Source organism: Primulina huaijiensis, chromosome 13 (assembly GCF_012295235.1).
Source record: "Primulina huaijiensis isolate GDHJ02 chromosome 13, ASM1229523v2, whole genome shotgun sequence".
Taxonomy (NCBI): Eukaryota; Viridiplantae; Streptophyta; class Magnoliopsida; order Lamiales; family Gesneriaceae; genus Primulina; species Primulina huaijiensis.
In genome coordinates, this window is record NC_133318.1 from 2,323,962 (window position 1) to 2,346,521 (window position 22,560).

The 22,560-nt window shown below is 33.7% G+C and overlaps 3 protein-coding genes across 6 annotated transcripts; 1 reads left to right on the forward strand and 2 right to left on the reverse strand.

The window, feature by feature from the left end:
* The first annotated feature begins 1,657 nt into the window (after positions 1-1,657).
* Positions 1,658-4,658, forward strand: LOC140990872 (dihydropyrimidine dehydrogenase (NADP(+)), chloroplastic-like). Its single transcript, XM_073460711.1, has 7 exons — positions 1,658-2,048; positions 2,975-3,238; positions 3,344-3,514; positions 3,637-3,749; positions 3,842-4,028; positions 4,156-4,265; positions 4,378-4,658. The coding sequence occupies exons 1-7, from the start codon at positions 1,779-1,781 to the stop codon at positions 4,532-4,534; spliced, it is 1,272 nt and encodes a 423-aa protein (XP_073316812.1). The 5' UTR covers positions 1,658-1,778; the 3' UTR covers positions 4,535-4,658.
* A 3,584-nt stretch (positions 4,659-8,242) lies between these two features.
* Positions 8,243-9,796, reverse strand: LOC140990838 (homeobox protein knotted-1-like 1). The gene is made up of 3 exons (XM_073460660.1): positions 9,177-9,796; positions 8,623-8,727; positions 8,243-8,528 (listed from the first exon to the last, which is right to left on the reverse strand). Exons 1-3 carry the CDS (start codon positions 9,375-9,377, stop codon positions 8,382-8,384), a joined length of 453 nt encoding a protein of 150 aa, XP_073316761.1. The 5' UTR covers positions 9,378-9,796; the 3' UTR covers positions 8,243-8,381.
* Positions 9,797-11,211: 1,415 nt separating this feature from the next.
* LOC140991555 (potassium transporter 2-like) lies at positions 11,212-21,170 on the reverse strand. Of its 4 annotated transcripts, none has more exons than XM_073461563.1 (10): positions 20,841-21,169; positions 15,480-15,705; positions 14,940-15,182; positions 14,754-14,807; positions 14,607-14,657; positions 13,870-14,130; positions 13,630-13,682; positions 13,029-13,149; positions 12,686-12,940; positions 11,212-12,432 (listed from the first exon to the last, which is right to left on the reverse strand). In XM_073461563.1, exons 1-10 carry the CDS (start codon positions 20,886-20,888, stop codon positions 11,360-11,362), a joined length of 2,385 nt encoding a protein of 794 aa, XP_073317664.1. In that variant the 5' UTR covers positions 20,889-21,169; the 3' UTR covers positions 11,212-11,359. The 4 variants fall into 4 exon arrangements, with proteins under 4 accessions (XP_073317664.1, XP_073317665.1, XP_073317666.1 ...); XM_073461564.1 differs by lacking the exon at positions 20,841-21,169 and adding an exon at positions 20,647-20,786; XM_073461565.1 differs by lacking the exon at positions 20,841-21,169 and adding an exon at positions 16,776-16,794.
* Positions 21,171-22,560: the final 1,390 nt, after the last annotated feature.

Below are 22,560 nucleotides of genomic sequence, written 5' to 3' on the forward strand. Positions count from 1 at the left end.
TGGCCCATTGCACATTGTCACAGAGGAGTTATTGGCGGAGGTGCCAAAGTCTTTGACGGATAGGTCAAGACACTAGATGTTTGGTTTATATCGATGTTTGATTAGGAGTGGATTTACTTCTATTACTGAGATTCGATATAGTATGCCAACGTCTGGAAACCGGGATCCCTAGACTAGGAATGAGTCTAGTCTGAGCTGTAGAGTCACGAGTTATTTACAGTTTATATCGATTTATGTTTTCAGATTTAATACATGTGATTGATATTTGTTTCATGCTTTTATATCGATTATATGATTGCATGTTTTGTTGATTTATACTGGGATATATTTCTCACCGGAATTATCCGGCTGTTGTCGTGTTTGTATGTGTGCATGGCAACAGGTGGGACAGGATCGGGGTCAGGAAGAAGATGAGAGGGATCGTGATTAGAGTGGAGACTTCGGACTTTGATGTTTGTTGTACAAGACTTGTACTATTATACTGATATGTATATTAGATGAATTCCCTTACGTTCCGCACTTTTTAAAAAAAAAATTTAGACCCTGTTTACTAATTGATTAATTAGTCCCGATGATGATTATGAACATGATTAGCGTACGGGTCCCCACAAGTGTGTTACACACCAGATGAAGGATAGACTGTGCATCGGGAAATTATATAATTTAAGTTAGAATCAGCCAACAAACATTACGAATAAATTTCAAAAAATAAATAGTTAATCTCAAAACTATGCAAAAAAAAAAAAAAATCTTAATAAATAATTAATAGATTGTAGTTTCGTTTTGAAATTCTTCTATGTTAAATACATATAATTCCACACACACAATTCTTGATAATAGGAATAACAAGTTAAAAATGATTTTGCAAGCTCTTAACTTTAAAGGGCTGTCAATTAGGAATCCAATTTTGTGACGGATTAAAGAGTCCGAACTCCATAATTGTAATTTTTCAAAAGTATAAATTAATTTTATTTTTCTTTTGTACAATTTGATGTATAATATTGGATGTATAATAATCAATATTATTTATTATAATAACTAAATTTTGATGTATCCATGAAACTTTTTATTTAGTCATATTTACTTTCACACCACATTTATTTTAAAAGAGCAAAAAAACTTATGTAAGACGGTCTCACGGGTCGTATTTTGTGAGACAGATCTCTTATTTGGGTCATCCATGAAAAATTATTATTTTTTATGCTAAGAGTATTACTTTTATTTGTGAAAATCGATAGGATTGACCCGTCTCACAGATAAAGATTCGTAAGATCGTCTTATAAGAGACATATACTTTTAAAAGATGAACACGTAATGCATTACATCATTTAAAAATAGAAACATTTTTTTTAAAAAAATGCATGTAAAGAAAATGTCATTTTATAAAATTTTCTATTTATAATTCAAAAATACCATTTACACACTAATTCATATTCCAATTTTTTTCACCATGTTTTTTTCTTTTACCATTTTAATTTTAAAAATTGACAAATTTCACTTTAAATTATTTAAAAAAATAACACATTTTTTTATTTTTTGAGAACGTAGGCATGGCTTGTGACACAATCCGTGAATAATAATAATTAAAGTTTATACGTCACGCAACGAGATGTGTGACGTGTATGAAAAAGAAAGTTGCGTCTCTTTCCATTCCGTCTCCCACCTTCCAGTAAAATAAAATTCCCTATTCAGTTGATTCCAAGATATTCATTTTTATCCTATCTTCCAGCTCCGAATCTCGATAATCCCACAAGGGAAGAAGAAAAGGAACGTTTTTCATGGAAACTGCTGGATTGACTCGTCCTATCAACAGCTCGGTGGCCGGGTTTCCGGTGACTTGGCGGAGGCAGTGTTTCGGGTTCGGCAGGCGTCGAGTTGGGTTCAGAGTATTCGCTCAGGATGCTGCTGCGGAGCCTGATCTTACTGTGACGGTGAATGGGTTGAAGATGCCGAACCCATTTGTGATCGGGTCGGGTCCTCCGGGCACCAACTACACTGTCATGAAAAGGGCCTTTGATGAAGGTTGGGGTGGTGTCATAGCCAAAACTGTAAGGCTCCTGTACTCTTTTATTACCCTTTTGACTGCAGAGGTATTGTATTCATTTTTGTAGATTTTGATATGTTCCTATGTTCTTGTTTTTTGACGTGGAAATGTGAACCGCTGTCTCTGAAGTTTGTTTTTATCGGCTTATTTAAAATTTTGGTAGTATTAACGTCGGGATCCTTAAGGATTTATCGATCATGATCGAGAGTAAGTGTATGGATTGGAGGAATGGGATTTGGTATAAGGATTTGTAGTCAATGAATGATTGAAAAATAACTTGAAATGGTTGAGACTTGTAATATGTGAACAAACGATCGTTGGGATTTGATATCCGGTTAAGATTTTTCGATGGTTGTTTGATGATGCTCCAAAGATAGAGGTTTTGCATAGAGATGTATAAACTTTGGGGTAATGGTTATATTTATGTAAATTATTTGAAATTTTATTCCAGTTTGTCATCCCATTTTATTGACGATTAAGTTGTGCTCTGATCCAGTTAATTTACCCGCGAGATTCAGTTAAATGATTCAGACACATCTAAACACAACTATAGATGTTAGGAGGACGTGTGATGCATCTAGGTGAACAATGAACGAAAAGAAGATGGTTGGATACATAATTTCTTATTGGAAATTATGGACCCCTCGATGGCATATGTCTTAGTATATAAGTTCATTGGTTTCTCCTAATATTCATGTAATATTAGGTGGAGGATCCCATCTTTCTTCTATCATTCAATAAATTCATAATATAGCTGATTCGGGGCAAAGTTTCTTGGCTCTGCATTGCTTTGGCTGACTCCATAGTTAATGTTATGCTCAATAAAACTGTGTTCATTTAAAATCTGTTTGGAAGAGTGAGATCACGGTTCCATTCAGGGTGAATTTTATTACTGCTTCCATTGAGGGAAAATTTACTTATTATGCACAGGTGTCCCTTGATGCTGCAAAAGTTATAAATGTAACTCCACGCTATGCTAAATTACGAGCAGAAACAAATGGCTCTGCAAAAGGACGAATTATTGGGTGGCAAAATATTGAACTCATAAGTGATCGACCTCTAGAGACTATGCTGAAAGAGTTCAGACAGTTGAAAGAGGAGTATCCAGACCGGATACTTATTGCCTCTATCATGGAAGAGTACGACAAAGCTGCATGGGAGGAACTGATTGACCGAGTTGAGCAAACTGGGATTGTAAGATATTGTCTTAGTTCTTTTGAGTCTATTCAAATAATTAGGATTTATTCTAATCCCAATCTCAAGTGTATCGAAGGTTTCATCTTTTTTTTTTATTTGCAGGATGCAATCGAAATAAATTTTTCATGTCCTCATGGTATGCCGGAACGTAAAATGGGTGCTGCGGTCGGCCAAGATTGTGTGTTGTTGGAGGAGGTGTGTGGATGGATTAACGCAAAAGCCACAGTCCCAGTTTGGGCGAAGATGACTCCGAATATCACTGACATCACACAGGTTTCCTTGTTCTTTTTTCCTTTCTACCGCAATAAGTGCCATATAAACTAACTTCGATGATGCATTTCTTTCGATATACTGAAATTAATTTTATTGTGAATTATAATATTTTGTTTTCACAGCCTGCTAGAATTTCTTTGAGGACTGGATGTGAAGGGGTTTCTGCGATCAACACAATCATGAGCGTCATGGGAATTAATCTTGACACATTGCGACCAGAGCCTTGTGTTGAAGGGTGAGTTTTTTTGCTTTGGGTAATATGATTCGTGTCACCAGTTAAAATTTCTATCTTCATTTTCTTAAACGTTTCGTTCAATGCCAACTCAGGTATTCGACACCTGGAGGATATTCTTCAAAAGCAGTCCATCCCATTGCACTTGCAAAAGTCATGAGCATTGCACAGATGATGAAGAACGAATTTGCAGATAAAGATTATTCACTTTCCGCCATTGGTGGAGTTGAGGCGGGCAGTGATGCGGCAGAATTTATCCTTCTTGGAGCAGATACTGTTCAGGTCGCGTAGCACTATTAATACTTCTAACTGGTTTGCTGCATATAATCATGGAATTACTTCCATGCTGTAGGGGCTTACCAAGAATTCGTCAGGGGAGCTTACATTTTGTTATTTGGAATAACTCTAGGTGTGCACTGGTGTTATGATGCACGGATACGGCCTTGTAAGGAAGCTTTGCTCCGAGCTGCAAGATTTCATGAAAAAGCACAACTTTTCGTCTATACAAGATTTCCGGGGGTATTCATTTACGATAAAATTTTGTCACCTAATACATATCCGCATGAAATTTTAATTGTCAAGTGGTTTATAATACTTTAGCCTTATCACCTCTTGCCATTTATCTGTGCAGGGCTTCACTTGAGTATTTCACGACACATACGGATTTGGTTAAAAGGCAACAAGAAGCGATTCGTGGAAGGAAGGCCGTGAAGAAAGGCTTGCAGTCTGATAAAGACTGGACTGGAGATGGTTTTGTGAAAGAAACAGAGAGCATGGTTTCCAACTAATTTGGTAAATAAAAGTTGAATCTTTCATCTCTTTAATTTAAGGAAAATAAATGGTCTCAGATCATGTCTGAATGATTTCTTCTTAAATTTGTAAGTACAGAATTGAAATAGAAACTTTTATTATGCTTATCCAATATGGCTTTGATTCTTACAATATTCTTGTTTTATAAGTCTTGTGATATTTATTAAATGGAGTATATATAAACTAAAATAAAGTGCAAATAGTATCATTTAATTTAAAATACAACAGCTTCATGCAAACAAATTAACTTATTTTACGTTTGTACAAAACTAATAAATAAAAATATCTCATATTTTAAATTTTTTGAATCATGTAAAAATATTATGTCAAACAAATCAACTGTTACTATAATATCAAATATAATCATAGATATTTCGATTTTTTAAACATAAACTACAGATATATTTTCAAATTTTAAAAAAAATACTTTAAATTGTAAATTAATTTTCGAATATCAAAATTGCCTTGAAGGGTACATTGGCCAAGAAACATGGGGAAAAAGAGGAGAATCAAGATCAATGATTTGATCATATTTAGGCTCTCAAATATTCTGTAAATCACTTAATGATCTCTACTGAGATGCGAACAATGCCTGAAAAACTCATTTAAACGGCGCTTAATCTCGCTTTAAGTCCAGACAAGGTTAATGTTCGATCAAATACATAAAGAAAAAACAATAGTAGATAACATAAACTGCAAGAGCCACTGCTTATATAAAAATAAATTCATGAAACTAATTAACAATGTTAAAATAATAAAATGTATTATATCTTGGCCATATGAAGTCCAAATGATTTGAAATTTGGATATGATATAGAAAATTCAAATTTATAGAAGTTTCGTGTTTTGAATTTTGTTAAATTTAATCATTTAACTGGTCCAAATGAATATATTGGTGTTGAAAATATTAAATATATTATATTATATTAAAAAAAGAAAAGAAATTGAGGTGGAATTCATTTCCACCACATTTGAAGCATTTTCAACCTACAGACGAGAGTATAGTTTTGATTTTCGTTTTGACTCGTCGACTTAACGATATATCAATCGACGAATCGACTTCACTTTTGAGATCGTTGATATGATGTCTTCGATTTATGGTAGAAATTTTATTTATGGCAAATTTAGAAAATTAATGAAATAAATCCGATAAATTGTTAAATAACACTGAAATTGAATATTGTTTAATAACGTATGATTTTAATGAAAAATAGATAAGTGTAGTGAAGATATTTGGAAATATTTCTAATTTATTATAAAGATGAATTTTAATCATTGGATTGAAATTATGACGTTGTTTGTCAGTTATTATTACATCTGATTATATATTCGGAGTCTATGAAGTATAAGCTATTTGTTGATATGAAATTTTTGTAGTCTAACAAGTGTTTTTATATAACTTATTAATTGAAGTTGATTTATTATGGTGTATTTTATGTTAATGTTCGTAATTAAATACACAGGTATATTAATTGTTGAACGAAGAAAATTTAAAATCGAGTTTTATACTTTATTGAAATAATTGTTGTTGAGCTATTCAATATTATATATTGAGACTGTTATGATTGTGTTAATACAGTGGCAATGATATGATAATTGTTGTTGAATTATTTAAATACATCACAAGCCTCGAGATCAAAAAAATAACCAGTTTTCTTATATATACTCGATTATCATGTACGTGTTGATGTACGAGCATATGTTGTCATTGTTTAGTATTGATGAATATTATTATGTTCAACGATGGTAAATCATCGAGAATGAGTGATTTGATATTATATTTGTTATGTTTATTATTTGTTGATGTTGTTGGCTGTTGTCTATTAGGAGACGTCTTAGCTATATTGCTGTCATCGGAGTAGGAGTGCGACATATCATTTATGTTATTTGTTAGCGACTCATTGACGATATTGCTGTCATCGGAGTAGAGGTGTGACGTATCATTGATGTTGTTGTCGTAGAAGCAGGGGAGTGACGCATTGACAACATTGCTGTCACCTGGGCGGAGCCACCCTTGGGCTAGGGTGGGCTCCAGCCTCACCTTTTTTTTTCAAAAAAAAGTTAATAATTTTAAATTTTTTTCATCCCATATTAAAAATAGAACAAATTTTTTATCAGTTTTATTTTTAAATTTTTTTAGTCTCATATTTAAAAATTAAAAATAAAACAACTCCCACGAATCATAATTCAGTGATGTGTATTGGTTGGTTTACAGTCATATGTTCTGAAATTATGCAACTTTGAGATAAAAATTCAACGATTCTAAAATTATATTGAATATTTAGTTGTGATTATTCGAGTTGCGATAATATTGTCTTATGATGTATATGAATTTTGGAGTTTGGTTTTTTATCCTAAAAATTTATTGTTGCAGATTTTTGGAATAATAATCAATTGGTTGAAATGTTTGATGATTATTGATGTGCAATTATTATTGAGCTTGTTTTGTGATTTTTTTATTTATAATAACTGAAAATTAATTAAGTTTGGAATTTGAAAAATAATTCTTTGTTGTAAAATTTTGGAAATATTGAATTTTTCTAGTTAAGTAACTTAAAGAATGAAGAAAATAAAAACTGTCAAGTTATTTTAAAATCAAAAGAAAATATATCAACAAATAACGGACACACATTAATTACAATCTATAAATGAACAAAATATCGGCTTCAACCAAAATAATAGACCAAAATGAATTAATTTGAAAATTCGGTTTGATGCTGATGTGCAATAATTATCCCTATTAGGTAAAGCGATCGAACCATGATACTTACGATGCTATGCCATTTAAAATATTTGAGTTGCACCGTTACTATCAGTTATAGCTTTTGGTAAAGTATCAAATGTTTGGTCTTACATTCGGTTTATTCGGAAGTTCATTTAAATTTTTTAAAATACAGTTTAGTTCGGTTCGGTTTATTTTTTAATATAAAACTTCGGTTAACCTAACAAACTAAACTTTAATAAATAAAATTAATATTATTAAATTTTCTAATAAAATTTATAAGGATATAAATATTACAATTTCTAATAAAACTTATTAGACAATAGTACTATACTTAAAAGTATTTTTTTAACAAATAATATTTATATTTATTTAAAAACATGATTATTTAAAAAAAATTATAAAATTTCGGTTAATTGTGTTACTAACCGAAATAATCGATTTTTTCGATTTTTTTTATTAGGTTTTCGTAGTAAAGTTCTGTCGGTTCGATTTGTCGGAAAAAAAGTTTGGTTAATTCGATTTTATAAAATTCGGTTCGATTTTAACTAAACATATTACTGCCTAACACAGGATGAAGCCCGCCCCAGGTACTTATGAATCCTAGCTCCGCCCCTAGCTGTCACCAGAATATGAATGCCACATATTGTTGATATTGTTTGTAAAGTAATATGGAAGTGATGTTGTCGATATTGCTGATGACTTGATTGTCCAAAAACAACGTATATTGTATTATCCATGGCGAGATTTGAGGGGCCATATTTAGATATGCGGGGAAATACTGGTGGGGCGAGGTCTGTTTATTTTTTCTATATCAAAATGGTTTTGAACTTCATCTCGATCTCTTCATCAAAGGGGAAAAATAGGGAATGAGAGTTTTTTCGTTTCTCCTATTAATTGAGAGTAATTTATGTCACTATACTACCATGGATGAGGTGGACAAAAACAATATACCAACCTGACATCTTTTATCATTTTAAACTATTTTATAAGCTCCTAGATCATATAAACCAACCCAAAAAAAAATGTTATAGCCTACTGATAATATATATATAACAATAACACCAGATCTAGCTTATTCTACTGAACATTCGAAAAACATCTTATTTGGTAGGGGATAAAGTGGGTGATGATGGAATGCCCACAACTTCTTTTAGTTGAGAATACATGTAATTGATAAATGCCATTGATTCTTGTTGGGGTTCTTCCATTGATCCCTTTAGCTCTTTTAAGGCCATGCAGTATGCTTCCTGCGCCAGTTAAGATTATAAATAAAGATTCACACATATTAATTATATATTATATTCATAAAATTAAATAATTACTATATATATAATAGATTACCATAAACTGGTCTAACTCTGATTGATGAGACATTTGAAGCTGGTTTTGATCATCAGATGCCATTGGATCAATGGCACTTTGAATGTTATCCAAATTGCAGCAAAGCTGTAAAATTCAACCTTCAGCATGCATGATGCAGCATACACACACACATGTTTGTGTATATACATATAATTCTTAAATATACAATTAATTACTCTCATAAAATATAGATCAATGAATCGAAACAACTTTGATGGATGAATCTGTTCTTTTTAAAGATGTGAAATGAGATGTATTTAGTTGAGAATCTCGAACACCAGCTAAAAATTTATTGGACAGAACGGATTTCGATTTCGAACATTAAAATTCATGCCTAGCATACGATGCGCACCCAATTGATTCAAACACCCATAACCCTTTCTTGCAAGTCCAAGAATCAAACAACCCACAAAACATAGATAAGGTTTCTTGAAAATACAGACTAAATTTATATCTATACACGAATATACATATATATATGTTTTTTTGTGTGTGTGTGTGTGTATTCAAAAAGAAAAAGGAAAGATTAGTACCTTCAAGCATTCCAAATGAGACTGAACTAAAGATTCATACAAAGCATGGCACGAAATTTCTCTCTTCAAAACACCAATATCGCCATTAACATCTTCTTCTTCTTTCCCGGCTTTTTCTCCATAATGATTGCCATTAACCACAGCAGAATACCCGCAAGCCGCATCTTCCTGCAGATCTTCGCAGTCCCATTTCCTCTCCATGATCTAAATATTCCACAGCTTACAAAAGATTTATTACCATTAAAAGAAAATGAGAATAGGAAAGCACTTGCATGCAGCAGCTACATTTAGCAAGCACACAATCAATCAACCAGCCAGCAGCGATCCATATATAGATACACAGATAGATACAGAAGATAAATGGGTGGAGCTGTTTTTGGAAGGGAGTGCGGGTTTGATTGACAGATGAGTGGTCGATCAATTAAATCAGTCTGAAAACTTGAGCGGGTGTGGTCATTTTGCCTCGGCATTTCTACATCTCTTACAATGTTTCTTGAAAGGAACTTCTCGTGGGTTTCTTGGAAATTGAGGAGGCGAGGCCTCCCTTCTGATCTTACGTACAATAAAATCCATGTTCAATCAGTTCCTTCCACTATTCCATTTTGGTCCCATTCTAATTCTGCTTGATCATCATGTCTCACCTTTTCTTGCCAAATTAATGCATTCTAAATAGTTTTTATACTGTTTTCGGGTTTCCTTTTCAGGTTTCCTTTTTAGCAGAATATTTCTGTGCCGAAAGTTTCATGGGGAAAAAAAGGGATTGAATATTTTTTATTTGAAATATTCTAAAAAATTTTTGTATTTTTGATCATATATTAATATTTTTTTTGTGATTTTGATAATAATCAATAATATCAAACACAAATTTTAATTCACCAACTCTTTTTTTGTAATTTCTTTTTTTTTTCGTCGTGACACTAACGTGACATTATACACGTGACGCTAATTTGGCACCGACATAACGATGAGGTGCGCAATGCCACAAGCACTCTCTATGAAAACTGAAAAAAATTGTTAAAAATTAAACGATATATGATACCTAAAATATAAATCCGACAATATAGATGACAAATTTATAATATAGATGACAAAAACGAAAAGAGGTAAATAAATTTTCGTTATTATATATGTAGAGATATGTATATTTGACTCCTATAATATTATATTTTTCATTTTTTACTGCAAACATCTTAGTCATATTTGAATTGTCTACCTTATTGGGGACTTAAATTAATTGTTCGCATTATAAAAGACAAAAAAGTGTTACTATGTTTTTTACTACAATAAGTGCTTTGCTAAAAACTAAAAAGAACGATTTTTAAACTCTTTTACTTTAAAAAATAAACACAATGTTTTGTTTTTAGTTTTTTTTAAAAAAAACTCTTAAAAAGTAATTTTTAAGAATTTAAAATTTGAAGCCTTAGATTTGGAAGACTACAATAATTAAGTATTTGAAATAATTTATTTTTGTCTTAAAAAAATTAAAATTAAATGATACGACAATACTGGATACCCTAAATGTAAACTCGAAAAAACTCCTCAATGAAACTACTGGATAAATAAAACCTTGCGTTTTTTTAAAAATCAGACATAAATCCTTCTAAAACTGAGGTAAACATGTTTGATTTTTAAAAAACAGGGATATGAAATGTTATTTGTCCAATTTTAGGAGCATGTGTGTATCATATACCAATGTTATATCACTGAACTTTCTTTAGAGCTTCACCAAATGGAAATACACAGAGTTTTTCACTTGAAGAAACTGAGATTAAAACCATTTATTTTTTTAAAAAATAATTCTTAAAAATATATTGTTTTGTCGCATAAAATGTTTCATAAAAGTACTTATAAAAATATTTTTTTATGAAACTTCAATTTTTGACTTGTGGGCTTCTGTTTTTACTTCTATTTAAAAATAAAAACAAAACACTTTTCAACATTTATTCATAGAAAATACCAAAACCGCTTCTATTTTTTTCAAATGAAAACACTTTTAAAAAACTGAACTTACGTAAATGTTTTTTTAAGCTACAACTTATGTATCCAAACTTAAATATAATATGCTAAATGCCAACTTCTTATGAATACACAATCTCTCCAGAACAATATCTTTGAGCTTGTTACAAAGCTTCTGAAAAGTACCATGCAAACATACTCCGTTGAGAGTTTAGAACCACAACAAATCATATAGAATAAACTGTACCAACCTCTAAAAGAGCAGCATTTGGTATATTCAACTCGACCGGAGGTTCTCGACTATTCTTGTCGAGAAACACATAAACCATGATCAAGAATTTCTTGACAAAATTTGAGCCCTGGCTTGCTATCAGATGTGATTGTCCTAAGATATAAGCTGTGCCACCCTCCCTTGCATCTATGATGTCTTCAAGTTCCTGTCTCACAGATGCTTGCATTTCAGGGCTTTTTGGAGGCATCGTGAATCGAACTTTCTTTTTCTGGGACGGAGGATGACCACTTCCTGATGGAATATCCAACAGATTCCTCCGAGATTCACTCGAAACAAGATCTCGTGAATTGAAATTTGAGACATTGTCTTTAAACGGGATCAGTGCAATACCATCCTCCATTGGACTTCCAATATCCATCATCTTTCCTTCAGAAGAAGCCAAAGCTTCATAATCATAATTCTCCCTCGTGATAAATTCACCGATCGAGCGGATTATCTGGTTCTCAAAATCATCTGTATCTCGAACGTTATCGCAGTATCCATACTGGACTATGCAACGATAGATCTTGTATTCTCTGGGACCGACCCTGCCTATAAGGTACCTCCTGTTTTCAGAAATGTGAGGTATCGGTGAACTCCTAAGAGAGACGAAAATCAGCACCTGGTGGTAGGCAGGGAGGTTTGTGATGAAGTGGGAAAAAAAAGCAGGGATTCCCAGTTCAATGTCGGAGTATATGAAGCCAATGCCAGGTACCCGGGAAACTCCAAGACCAGGGCTATAATCTGTTAGCCACTCAATAGACACCTTGTTCTCTACGTCAAACTCATATTTCTTTACAGTGCCATAGTGCCAAGAAACCATGACGGTCATGAAAAGAAAAAATAAGATGATCAAACACCATGCGCCACGGAAAAAACCCATCAAACTTGCCACCATGTACATGGCCTCAATAGAACCAAAGAAAAGCAAAAAACAAGCTGATATGGACAGGTTCTTCTCCCAGTACAATGTGATTACAAGAGACATTAAAAAAGTCGTTACTAGCATCCCGGCAGTAACAGCCAAACCTGCCATAAACAGAATGACATTCCTATCAACTCGACCAATGACACCTTAATGATAGCCGTCAATATAGTTGAGATTTTCTATTTTTAATTAAGGCAGTACGGAACAATTTCTGGCTTGCAGATTCATTTCACTGTGGAGTAAAACTAAGTGTTACGCAAGGACCAAGTATTTATCTTGTGCAAGTGAAAAAAAATTTGAAACTGTCAATCTCTTAAACATTACTTGTAAAATGGGATCTTTATAAAAGCATACCTGTTGCTTTTCCAAGTTGTGAGATATCGTGCAATCCAATGGTGATTGCTATGCTCAAAACCATAAAAATCCAGTTCATATCTGGAACATAAACCTGTCCATGTATTTTTTCTGATGTATGGACAACTTTAACTCTAGGAAAACAGTCAAGTGCCTGGCACTGGTTTATGATGGAGAACCCTGCTGTAATGGTTGCTTGGCTTCCTATTGCCGAAGCAAATATCGATAACACTGCAAATGCATGCTGGAGAATCCCTGAAGATGAACGTGTTCAAAAGTAAGACGTGGTTTCACAGTCAAGGCAACCATGATAAAAATAAACACGAAGAAAGGCAAAGCTCACTGTTAGGTATAGATTCACTGAGATGAAAAACGTCATCGGCTCCAAAATGTCTGGAGATGTATGCAGCCTGTCCAGCATAAGTTAGCAAAAGAGCTGGATACACAATGCAGACAAATGTAACCTGCATCAAACAAAAAAGCTCCTATTTCAACTGTTGCATACTTCTCATTTTCTTTAAGCTTTTTAAATTGTTCAATTATTTTCATCAAGAATTTCCATATCATTATTTTAAATTTTCCCGGAATTTTTGCTTAATCTTATACATCTGACATCCCCTGCCAATATAAAATCATAATTTGCACTGGAACTTTTCTTTACATGTTAATTTTACTACTGATTGCTATTTGTCAAAAATACGATTTGTTTCGTTTTTAAGTCAATTGGTTAAAGTTTAAATAGAATGAATAAAGAAAGATTGTTTATTTTTGTTTTCCAAGGAAATTGAATTTGGTTGATAGTAGTCTGCGTTTGGCTTGAATACAGAGGAAATTGCTTCCTATCACTATTCTAAAAATATTTGATACTGTGACCTTCTCCTCGGACTATATAATCATGATTCTACCCTTGTGAAGACTAAGTACATATACCTTGTCGTCCTTACCTTAATAGATCTCTTGGAAAAATGGCCTAAATCTGCAAACATTGCTTCTGATCCTGGAAAATTTATATTAGGAACAAGTCAAAACTTTAAGAATATAACAAGTGCTATCTAGCAAACTAACATGTGCAACCTCAGTAGAAATGGAAAACTGGAAGATGAAAAAATTACAAAAAAAGGATCCCAGAAAAAAGGATTGATTCTTAAAGACTAGTTTGAAGTACACCAAAGCAGCTGAACAACCTGCAATGCATAAGACTATGCTGCTTAGTAGTTTCCAGTGTTTGATGTTAATTTTCTTGATGAACCTGAGCATGTATATTGGCGAAATTGCATGAAGAATTTGACTGTCGCACTGAATAATGTTGTACATGCCAAAGCAACTGATGAACAAAATCCATGTAATGACAACTGGGGCAAATATACGTCCAATTTTGTCGGTCCCATGGCGCTGCAAAGTAAAAAGGCAGACCAAAATGGCACATGCTACAGGCATCGGGACATCTGGAAATATAAATTAAAATCAGAAAGTTGAGTACGGAGTTATAAAGAAGGATCTAGTATTTAAACCATGCACCTTAGATATTTTGAAACCATGCATATAATTAGGTTCTCAAGGCAAATTTTGCTTCGAATCAGTATGTATAATTCATAGTACACAATATAGAGCAGATGAAACTTTATTCTACTTTTCCAGGGACTCAACATCCAACTTTACTCCGTCTAAACTAATTCGACTAGTCAGTTGGAAAATTAAGGAAACAATGATCTTGTGCTAACTTTAATGCCACCAGTTCTACGAGTATATGGTTTCTGCACTTTGTAAACTAGATTTCGTCGACTATGAAATCGAAACCTATTGAAATTTGATGTTGTTCAGAAAGACAGCTAGTATCATGAGAAAACTAGCAATGCCACATCAAATAAATAAAGGGAGAGCAAAATCGAGATGTAACTACATTATTCAGATTGGAACTCACATTTCTTCAAGGCCTTTGTCAGGTGATCTTTTGTTTCATCTGAAGATGCAACTGAAAGGAAAAAGACAATAAACCTGTCAGATATATACAGCAAAGTTTTTTAAAGAAACAATACAAATCAAAGTCAAATAGGATGAAAACTCTTACATTTAACTAAAATTTTTGCGAGTGATCTTCCAAGACCTGATGTGGCTGACAGTACTGGATTTCGAAACAATTGAAATAAGTCGTCCCAGTATTTTCGGGGAATCCATAATATTGACAAAAAAAATCCGGAACAAGGAAAAGAAATTATTCCAATGACAAACAAAAGAAATTATTGCAATGACAAACCAGAAATTGCTGGGGTAAGAGCTGCATCACTAATAATCATGCATGCCCCAAGCAAAGCCACAAATAACAGTAAATAATGTGTGCTTTTATGTTTTTCTATAGCTCTTCTAGCTTTGGATTCCAGTTTGATCAGAGATGGATTTTCTGCTTCATTATCATCAATCTTGCTTGATGTTTTATTACATGGTATTAGCCCCACCTTGGCATGTCTACAGAGTAGGGAATATAAAGAAAATGGACCACCTGCAATTAGCAATGAAATTTGAGTTCAAGATGCAAAATAAATTAGCTGAATTATGTGAGCCCGTTGGTGTATCGGGCAAAAGGCAGAGCCCCTTATGTTTGTCAAGAAAAGTGCGCATATGACTTATTTGTTGTACAAATCCATTATAAGGAACATAAAAGCATCTTTTTCTAGACCAAGACAAGGGGATCACTGGCTATTTATGTTATATTAGTGTATTTCCCTCTTATATACCCCTAAGGGGTTGATGCAATTCACCATAAATATCACCAAATTCAGGCTATCAAATTTGCTACCTTCTCCATCATCATCAGCTCTCAGTACAATAAAAGCATATTTCATCAAGGGAATGATGGTTAAAGTCCAGAAAATAAATGAGAATAGCTCATGTATCTCATTTTGGGATTGAATGTCCTTTGACTCTATCGATCCAAATACATATAAGGGAGCAGTGCTCAAGCGACCATATACCACTCCAAGGCTTTGAAATGCCAAAAGTATTGTATGCTTCCAAGTTTCTTTCTGCAAGTGTCAATAGTAGACAGAAGTTTGATATTAGTTAACGTTCTAAAACATAGTAGCAATTTCATCAGGTACATTGTTTAATAAAAGAAACCATAAACTTAAGCCGGAATTCTCATAACCATATGAAAGTGTGTTCAAACAATATCACAAGGGATGGTAGTCATATCAAAACTCAAACATCAAGGACCTAGTGACAGGTGAGACATTATCGGTATTAGACTTCCTGGTTTCCCTATGCTTGCACTTACATGCACCGAGACATTACCATGGGAACTTTCCAAGAATTCATGCTTTCACCAAAAGATGGATAAATTATCCTCATCCTTCATATCAAAACTCAAACATCAAGGGCCTAGTGACAGTTGAGACATTATCGGTATTAGAATTCCTGGTTTCCCTATGCTTGCACTTACATGCACAGAGATGTTACCATGGGAACTTTCCAAGAATTCACGCTTTCATCAAAAGATGGATAAATTATCCACATCCTTCTCAAGGGTTGTGGTGGGGGCGTGGGGCGAGGATTTGGAATACTCCTATCCCATATCAATTAGGGGAAAAAATTTGAAACCTTTTATGAGGTTGACCCAATAGCAACTTGTGTTGATAATATCCATGAAACGGGGATGGATGCAAAGTAATCACCAGTGGAGCTCGTTTTCCTAGTCCTGTTGCATGGGCTTGGGTTGTGACAATAATGGTAAGGTGATTTCATCTCTTGATAATTTTTTTTACAATTATTGTACGCATGTAGTCTGTCATTAGCTATTCCACAAATTTTAATGTATATCAAAGTCAATATAGCATGTTTAACAGTTTAATGTGTGTTGTTTTCAACGAAGACTTGTACATTAATTTTTTTTAACCATAGCCAATGATTCAAGCTTTTATCCAATCCCTTCAACAAGAACTATGTGCATCCGTCAATCATGATTGTCTCCATTTTGTAGCAGATAATAACACCACCAGCAGTCTTGAAGATATTTTTTTTTCTCTCTTGATCAACAAAGTATAAGTGTGCACATTGTCAAAAACTCAACAAAACCAAGTCAATGGTCAAGATTTACCATTTTTTTCGATTGCTCAAGTATGAGATGCCCGTCACAAGCCCGTATAAAGGAGTGTTGATGCTATGTCGGAGATGGCCTAACATTGTAAAAAATTCATCATCGTTGGTGTTAGGCATGTGACAGCCAACCAACTACTGCGTCACATCTCTTCACATAGATATTAGTTCAAACAGATTAACACAAAATGCTAGGTCGTCGCATGCTTTAAGCGACGCACTTCACCTACGCTCGGGTGTAGTGTCAAATGAGCTAGGCGTGCTCCAACGGCGCCCGGTTGCAGTGATAGGCAAAGGTTCTCACACCTTACTGGACGGGGGCGAGTAAAGAAGCTAGTTCAGACTAGGATTAGGAAGATTAGATTAGACTTTTGGAACATAGAAACATTGATGGAAAAGTCAATAAAGTTAATGGATGTCATGCGAAAAATGAAGGTAAACATAGCTAGTCTTCAAGAAACAAATTGGAAGGGAAGCAAAACTAAGGAATTAAGAGATGGTTTCAAACTTTTCTATTCAAAAACAAATAAAACTAGAAATGGAAGGGGAATAGTTGTGGATAAAGCCTGTAGGGATGCAATTATTGCGGTCAGGAGGTTTGAAGATGGGATTATGAGTATCACTTTAGCCTTAGAACCAGACATCGTTCATATCATTAGTGCGTACGCACCACAAATGGGATTAGACGATGACACTAAGAAGGAACTTTGGACTCTCAAGAAGATGTACTTAGTATAATCCCTGTGAGGAAAAGATCTTGGGGAGATTTAAATGGCCATGTATTTAAGGATATAGTTGGGTATGAGAGGGTCCATGGAGGTCAAAGCTTTGGGATTCAAAATAACACGGGGGTTTCTACTCTAGACTGGCTTTAGCTAGTGATCTTGGGATAGTAAACACTTTCTACAAGAAGATGGAGAGTTATTTAGTAATATTTAGAAGTGGATATAATATAAGTCAAAATGATTACTTTATTGTAAGGAGACAAGACCTAGGTAGTTGTAAAAATAGTAAGGTCATACTAGGAGAATGCTTGACGACCCAACATAAGCTATTAATCTTAAATCTTTGCCTTAAGAGTAAAAGCAGAGTAAACAAAAGTCAGATTAGGGCAAGAATCAAATGGTGGACTACGAAGGGAGATGTATGCCAAACTCTTAAGAATAAAATTTTAGATAGTTAATTAGTCCTCGAAGGATGTGAAGATGTAAGCCGTAACGATAAGACCGATACCTCTGAGTTATTTGAACTCACGGCTAACCATATAAGGACTAAGGCGAGAGAAATACTTGGAGGCTAAAGAGAAGGGACAACACGACAAGGAGACATGGTGGAACAATGACGTGCAACAAGCCATTAGGGAAAATAAAATAAGGTTCAAGAACCGACAATAAGCTAGAGACTGAGAATCGTATGAACTGTATGAACAAGCCAAGAGACTCACTGGTAGTGCAGTACGAGATGCTAAGAAAAGAGCTTACAATGATTTGTATTATAAGCCAGGCACAAATGAAGGAGAAAAAGAAATTTTTAAGATAGCAAAAGCCAGAGATCGAAACACTAAAGACTTGAGCCATTTCAGGTGTATCAAGCATGAAGATGGTCGAGTTTTAATGCAAGATAAAGTTATGCTAGATAGGTGGAGGAATTACATTAAGAACTTACTCAATGGGACAAAGTACGGAGGATTTAAGCGTGGGTAGACGTGAGATGCAAGAAGTAAGACATCTAGTGTTCCATCGTAGAGCTAGTGTTAAGGAAGTAACAGAGACACTGAAGATGATGAAACCGGGGAACACAGTTGGATTGGATGAGATACCAATTGAGGTATGGAAGTGTCCAGGGGAAGTTGGGATCCAATCACTGACTAGACTCTTTAATAAGAATCTAGTTACTAGGAAAATGTCAGAATCTTGGAAACATAATATTGTAGTCCCAATTTATAAGAATAAAGGATATATACAGGACTGCTCAAACTATAGAGGGATTAAGCTTATGAGTCATACAATGAAGCTATGAGAACAAGTGATCGAACGAAGAATTAGAAGTATCACTACTGTATCAGAGAACCGATTTGGTTTAATGCCATACAGATCTACAATGGAAGCTATTTTCTTGATTAGACAAATGATGGAGAAATATAGAGAACAACATAAGAGTCTGCATATGATATTTATCGATTTTAAGAAAGCCTATGATAGAGAGCCTAGAAAATTAATCTCGTGGGTACTTAAAAAGAAGCATGTGCCGCAATGCTACATTGAAATCATTAAAAATATGTACGAAGGTGGCGTAACTAGTGTTAGGTCTGTTGAAGGGATGTGTGAATTTCTTGTGGCAGTAGGACTTCATCACTGATCGGCTTTAAGCCCTTACCTCTTTGCTTTGGTTATGGATGAGTTGACGGGGCATATTCATGATGAGGTACCTTGTTGTATTCTTGATAGACGAAACTAAAGAGGGTATAAAAAAAATTAGACAGATGGAGTGAAGCTCTTGAGAGCAAAGATTTTAGAATTAATCGCTCAAAAACAGAATATTTAACTTGTAAATTTGATCCTGAATCTAGACGAATAGATAGCTCAATTGAGATTGAAGGTCGATATGTCCTAAAGTGTGAAGCTTTTCGCTATTTAAGATCTATTATTCAAAAGACTGAGAACATTAGAGAGGATATAGACCATATGATTAAAACAGGGTGAATGAAATGGAAGATGACATCAAGAGTTCTATGCGACAGAAGGGTGCTTGCGAGATTGAAAAGAAAATGTTATAAGACTATTGTTCGACCAACCATGCTTTATGGCTTGAAGTGTTGAGCCACTACAAGACTATATATGCATAAGATGGCTGTAGCAGAGATGCTTATGTTCAGATGGATGTGTGGCAAAAGACGCAAAAATAAAATTAAGAATGAAATGATTATGAACTATTCAAGTGTAGCTCTCATAGAGAATAAGATTAGGGAGACACGTCTAGCACGGTTTGGTTATGTGAATAAGAGACCAAACACGGCTCATATCCGATATATCTTAAATTGATAGGTTAATGAAAGGAGTAGAAGGAATGACAGGCCATTGAAAACTTGGATAAAGGTGGTTGATGAGAATATCTTAGATCATGGTTTCAGAGATGATATGTGTAAAAATCGTTTAGTTTGGAGAACCCGCAACTAGCGGTAATATGTTACGATGATGATGATGAGTTCGTGGATGATCATAGATAAAAACATATTAGATAATAAACCATATAGTCATGTTAGACTAGATCTTGAAATTTGGAGCCTTTAGCCTGTACAACATGAGCAAAGTCTAAATTTCTAAGCCTCACCTACATGAAAGTCCAAGTTTTGACATCTCACAATAAATTCACATTAATAATTCTAACTTTTGGTACCAACCCCTAATAATAATTACTTTTTCGTGGAAAAACAATCTGCTTCACTCAAACATACTACAATTTAACAGTAAAAAATCCAGTGGAAAGTATCGAATAGCCATGACTTAGGCCACAAACTAGGGGAAGCTTCAACCTACTCAATTTTCAAAAAATTTAAATTTTTTTCTCCAAGAATCAAATCATTCACATTTCACATAAAACCGAGTATTTTACCCAGTAGAACACGCATTTAATCAAAGAAAAGGCCGTATTTACCTCAATCGAACCAAAAATCGATGAAATAAAAGGAACTGGGCATCATGAAAACCGATTATTACCTTCCATACAAAACTAACACCGCGACCATAGATCAGATAAATAAATGCACTCTCACAAAAAGGCCAATGATTCCATCATAAGAAATAGATTCAACAAAAATCCCATTCATTCAAGAACCGAACCAAAATTTAAACATAAAAGCGATTTCAACTTACTGCCTGAGTTTTCTTCATGTATAGCAGTCAATCACACAGTTGGCCAAGATTTTACACACCATTCTAGATTTATTTGAACCCAAGATTGGATTTTTATTTACAAGCTAAAAAGAAGAGAAATTTAAACAAGACAAGTAAATACCATAAAAAGCATAGGAATCGTCAAACCCAGAAAAGAAGTTCGTTCAACTTACCTTAAATCCATGAGAAACGTGCACAGGATTCACCACTGCACCATCCATTGCTCAAATCATCCAACAAAAAAAAAAGAAAAAAATAGCTTGATCCCAAAAATACCCAAGAGGACTGTGGAGAGAGGGAGAGGATTTCTAGAAGATTTAGTTCATAAATCACAGTGTAAATGGGACAAAACTGTAGCCTACAGGCATCCTAGGAATTTCAGACGAACCAAACTTTATTATTACATAGCTTTTTAGACAAATGTCGCATCGATACATACATGCTCTTACACTCGCATGCAAAAGGTCTTGTAGGGGAGGCGCAAGAAAGTTGAAATTATCGAGCCTCAATTGTTTATTAGTCTCGACGGCGGTAGCTCCATGTTATAGTTTCTTTAATTTCTAAGCTCGAATAAATGAACTGATCTCGTTCGATGAGACGACAAACGATTATGGCAAAAACTTGTGTGAGACGGTTTCACGGGTCGTATTTGTGAGAATGATCTTTTATTTGAGTAATTCATGAAAAAGTATTACTTTTTATCCTAAAATATTACTTTTTGTTGTGTATATGGGTAGAGTTGATCCGTCTCACAGATTAGGATCCGTGAGACGGTCTCACATGAGACTTACTCAACGATTATATGTCATTGTTTTATATTATGTTTGGTTCAAATTCTATAAATAATTAAAGTCATGTACAAATTTTTAATCTATGTATATCGATTCATAATCTCGATATTATATACATATTTTATTATCTCATCACATAAATTAAAAATCGATGTTTCCGTAAAATAAAATAAGATATAAAATTAAAATATCACCAATAGTATAAATTAATATAAAGTATATTATTTTATGCTTGATTCAAACTATTATCCAGTGGCATGAAGACCTTATTTATCTTAAGAAACATAATTGAAATGGTATTATAAATATGAGATTGTCACTATCCAAGATTTATGGTGAAATTCAGAGCATGTGGTCGCGACAAGGGATGCGACACTTGGATTTCCGTTTCAAATGGACAACTTTATAAAAAAAAAAATTAAAAAAATTAAGGATTTTTCAAGGGGAAGTTGGTGAAAAATCCCCAATCAAAATATTTCTTTGGGTTCACTCTCTACCCACAAAATTGTGATACTATGTCATACAAAATGTGGTACACTTCATGTGAAAATGTGGTACCAAAAAAGTACACAGGGACTGAACACAAAAAAAATCGACGACTGGGGACTGAAGGCCAATTTCCCGATTTTTCAAGCTACATTTAAATTTTTAGTCAATTTTGGATTATCAAATTAAGATGTCGACGTGTTGATGTAATATGATATTATTGAAATATGGAGAAAATTACTCCAAATAGAGTACAGATTGAGCCTAGAAACTAGGTATCAACTAACAACCTGAGAATTCAAGATAATATGTGTAGATGATAATTATAATGGTTTCGATTGACTATATTTTTCAATTAACTATATTCAATTATTTTTTAAACTTAAATATAAAAAAAAAAATTACGCTGGGATCCGGTCCTTGGATTCATATTAACCAAATAACAATTTGTTAGATATATAGAATTAAAAAAAATAATATGAGGAAAAAAAATTCAGAGTTTCGATAAAACACCGAGGACCATTAAGAATGTAGCAGCTTTGTTTTGGAAAAAGGTAATTGTCCAACTAATGTATTAAATATTTTGTTTCCAATATAATTTGCAAGAAATAGTGAA

Excerpts from the sequence above, each read along its gene's own strand:
- LOC140990872 (XM_073460711.1), top strand. The coding sequence starts at position 1,779 with ATGGAAACTGCTGGATTGACTCGTCCTATCAACAGCTCGGTGGCCGGG. Across the intron at positions 2,049-2,974 it reads GTGGTGTCATAGCCAAAACT|GTGTCCCTTGATGCTGCAAA; the intron begins GTAAGGCTCCTG and ends TATTATGCACAG. Across the intron at positions 3,515-3,636 it reads ATATCACTGACATCACACAG|CCTGCTAGAATTTCTTTGAG; the intron begins GTTTCCTTGTTC and ends TTGTTTTCACAG.
- LOC140990838 (XM_073460660.1), bottom strand. The coding sequence starts at position 9,377 with ATGGAGAGGAAATGGGACTGCGAAGATCTGCAGGAAGATGCGGCTTGC. Across the intron at positions 8,728-9,176 it reads CTCATTTGGAATGCTTGAAG|CTTTGCTGCAATTTGGATAA; the intron begins GTACTAATCTTT and ends TGAATTTTACAG. Across the intron at positions 8,529-8,622 it reads CAGAGTTAGACCAGTTTATG|GAAGCATACTGCATGGCCTT; the intron begins GTAATCTATTAT and ends TAACTGGCGCAG.
- LOC140991555 (XM_073461563.1), bottom strand. The coding sequence starts at position 20,888 with ATGGATGGTGCAGTGGTGAATCCTGTGCACGTTTCTCATGGATTTAAG. Across the intron at positions 15,706-20,840 it reads ACGTTTCTCATGGATTTAAG|AAAGAAACTTGGAAGCATAC; the intron begins GTAAGTTGAACG and ends TGACACTTGCAG. Across the intron at positions 14,131-14,606 it reads GACAAAGGCCTTGAAGAAAT|ATGTCCCGATGCCTGTAGCA; the intron begins GTGAGTTCCAAT and ends TTATATTTCCAG.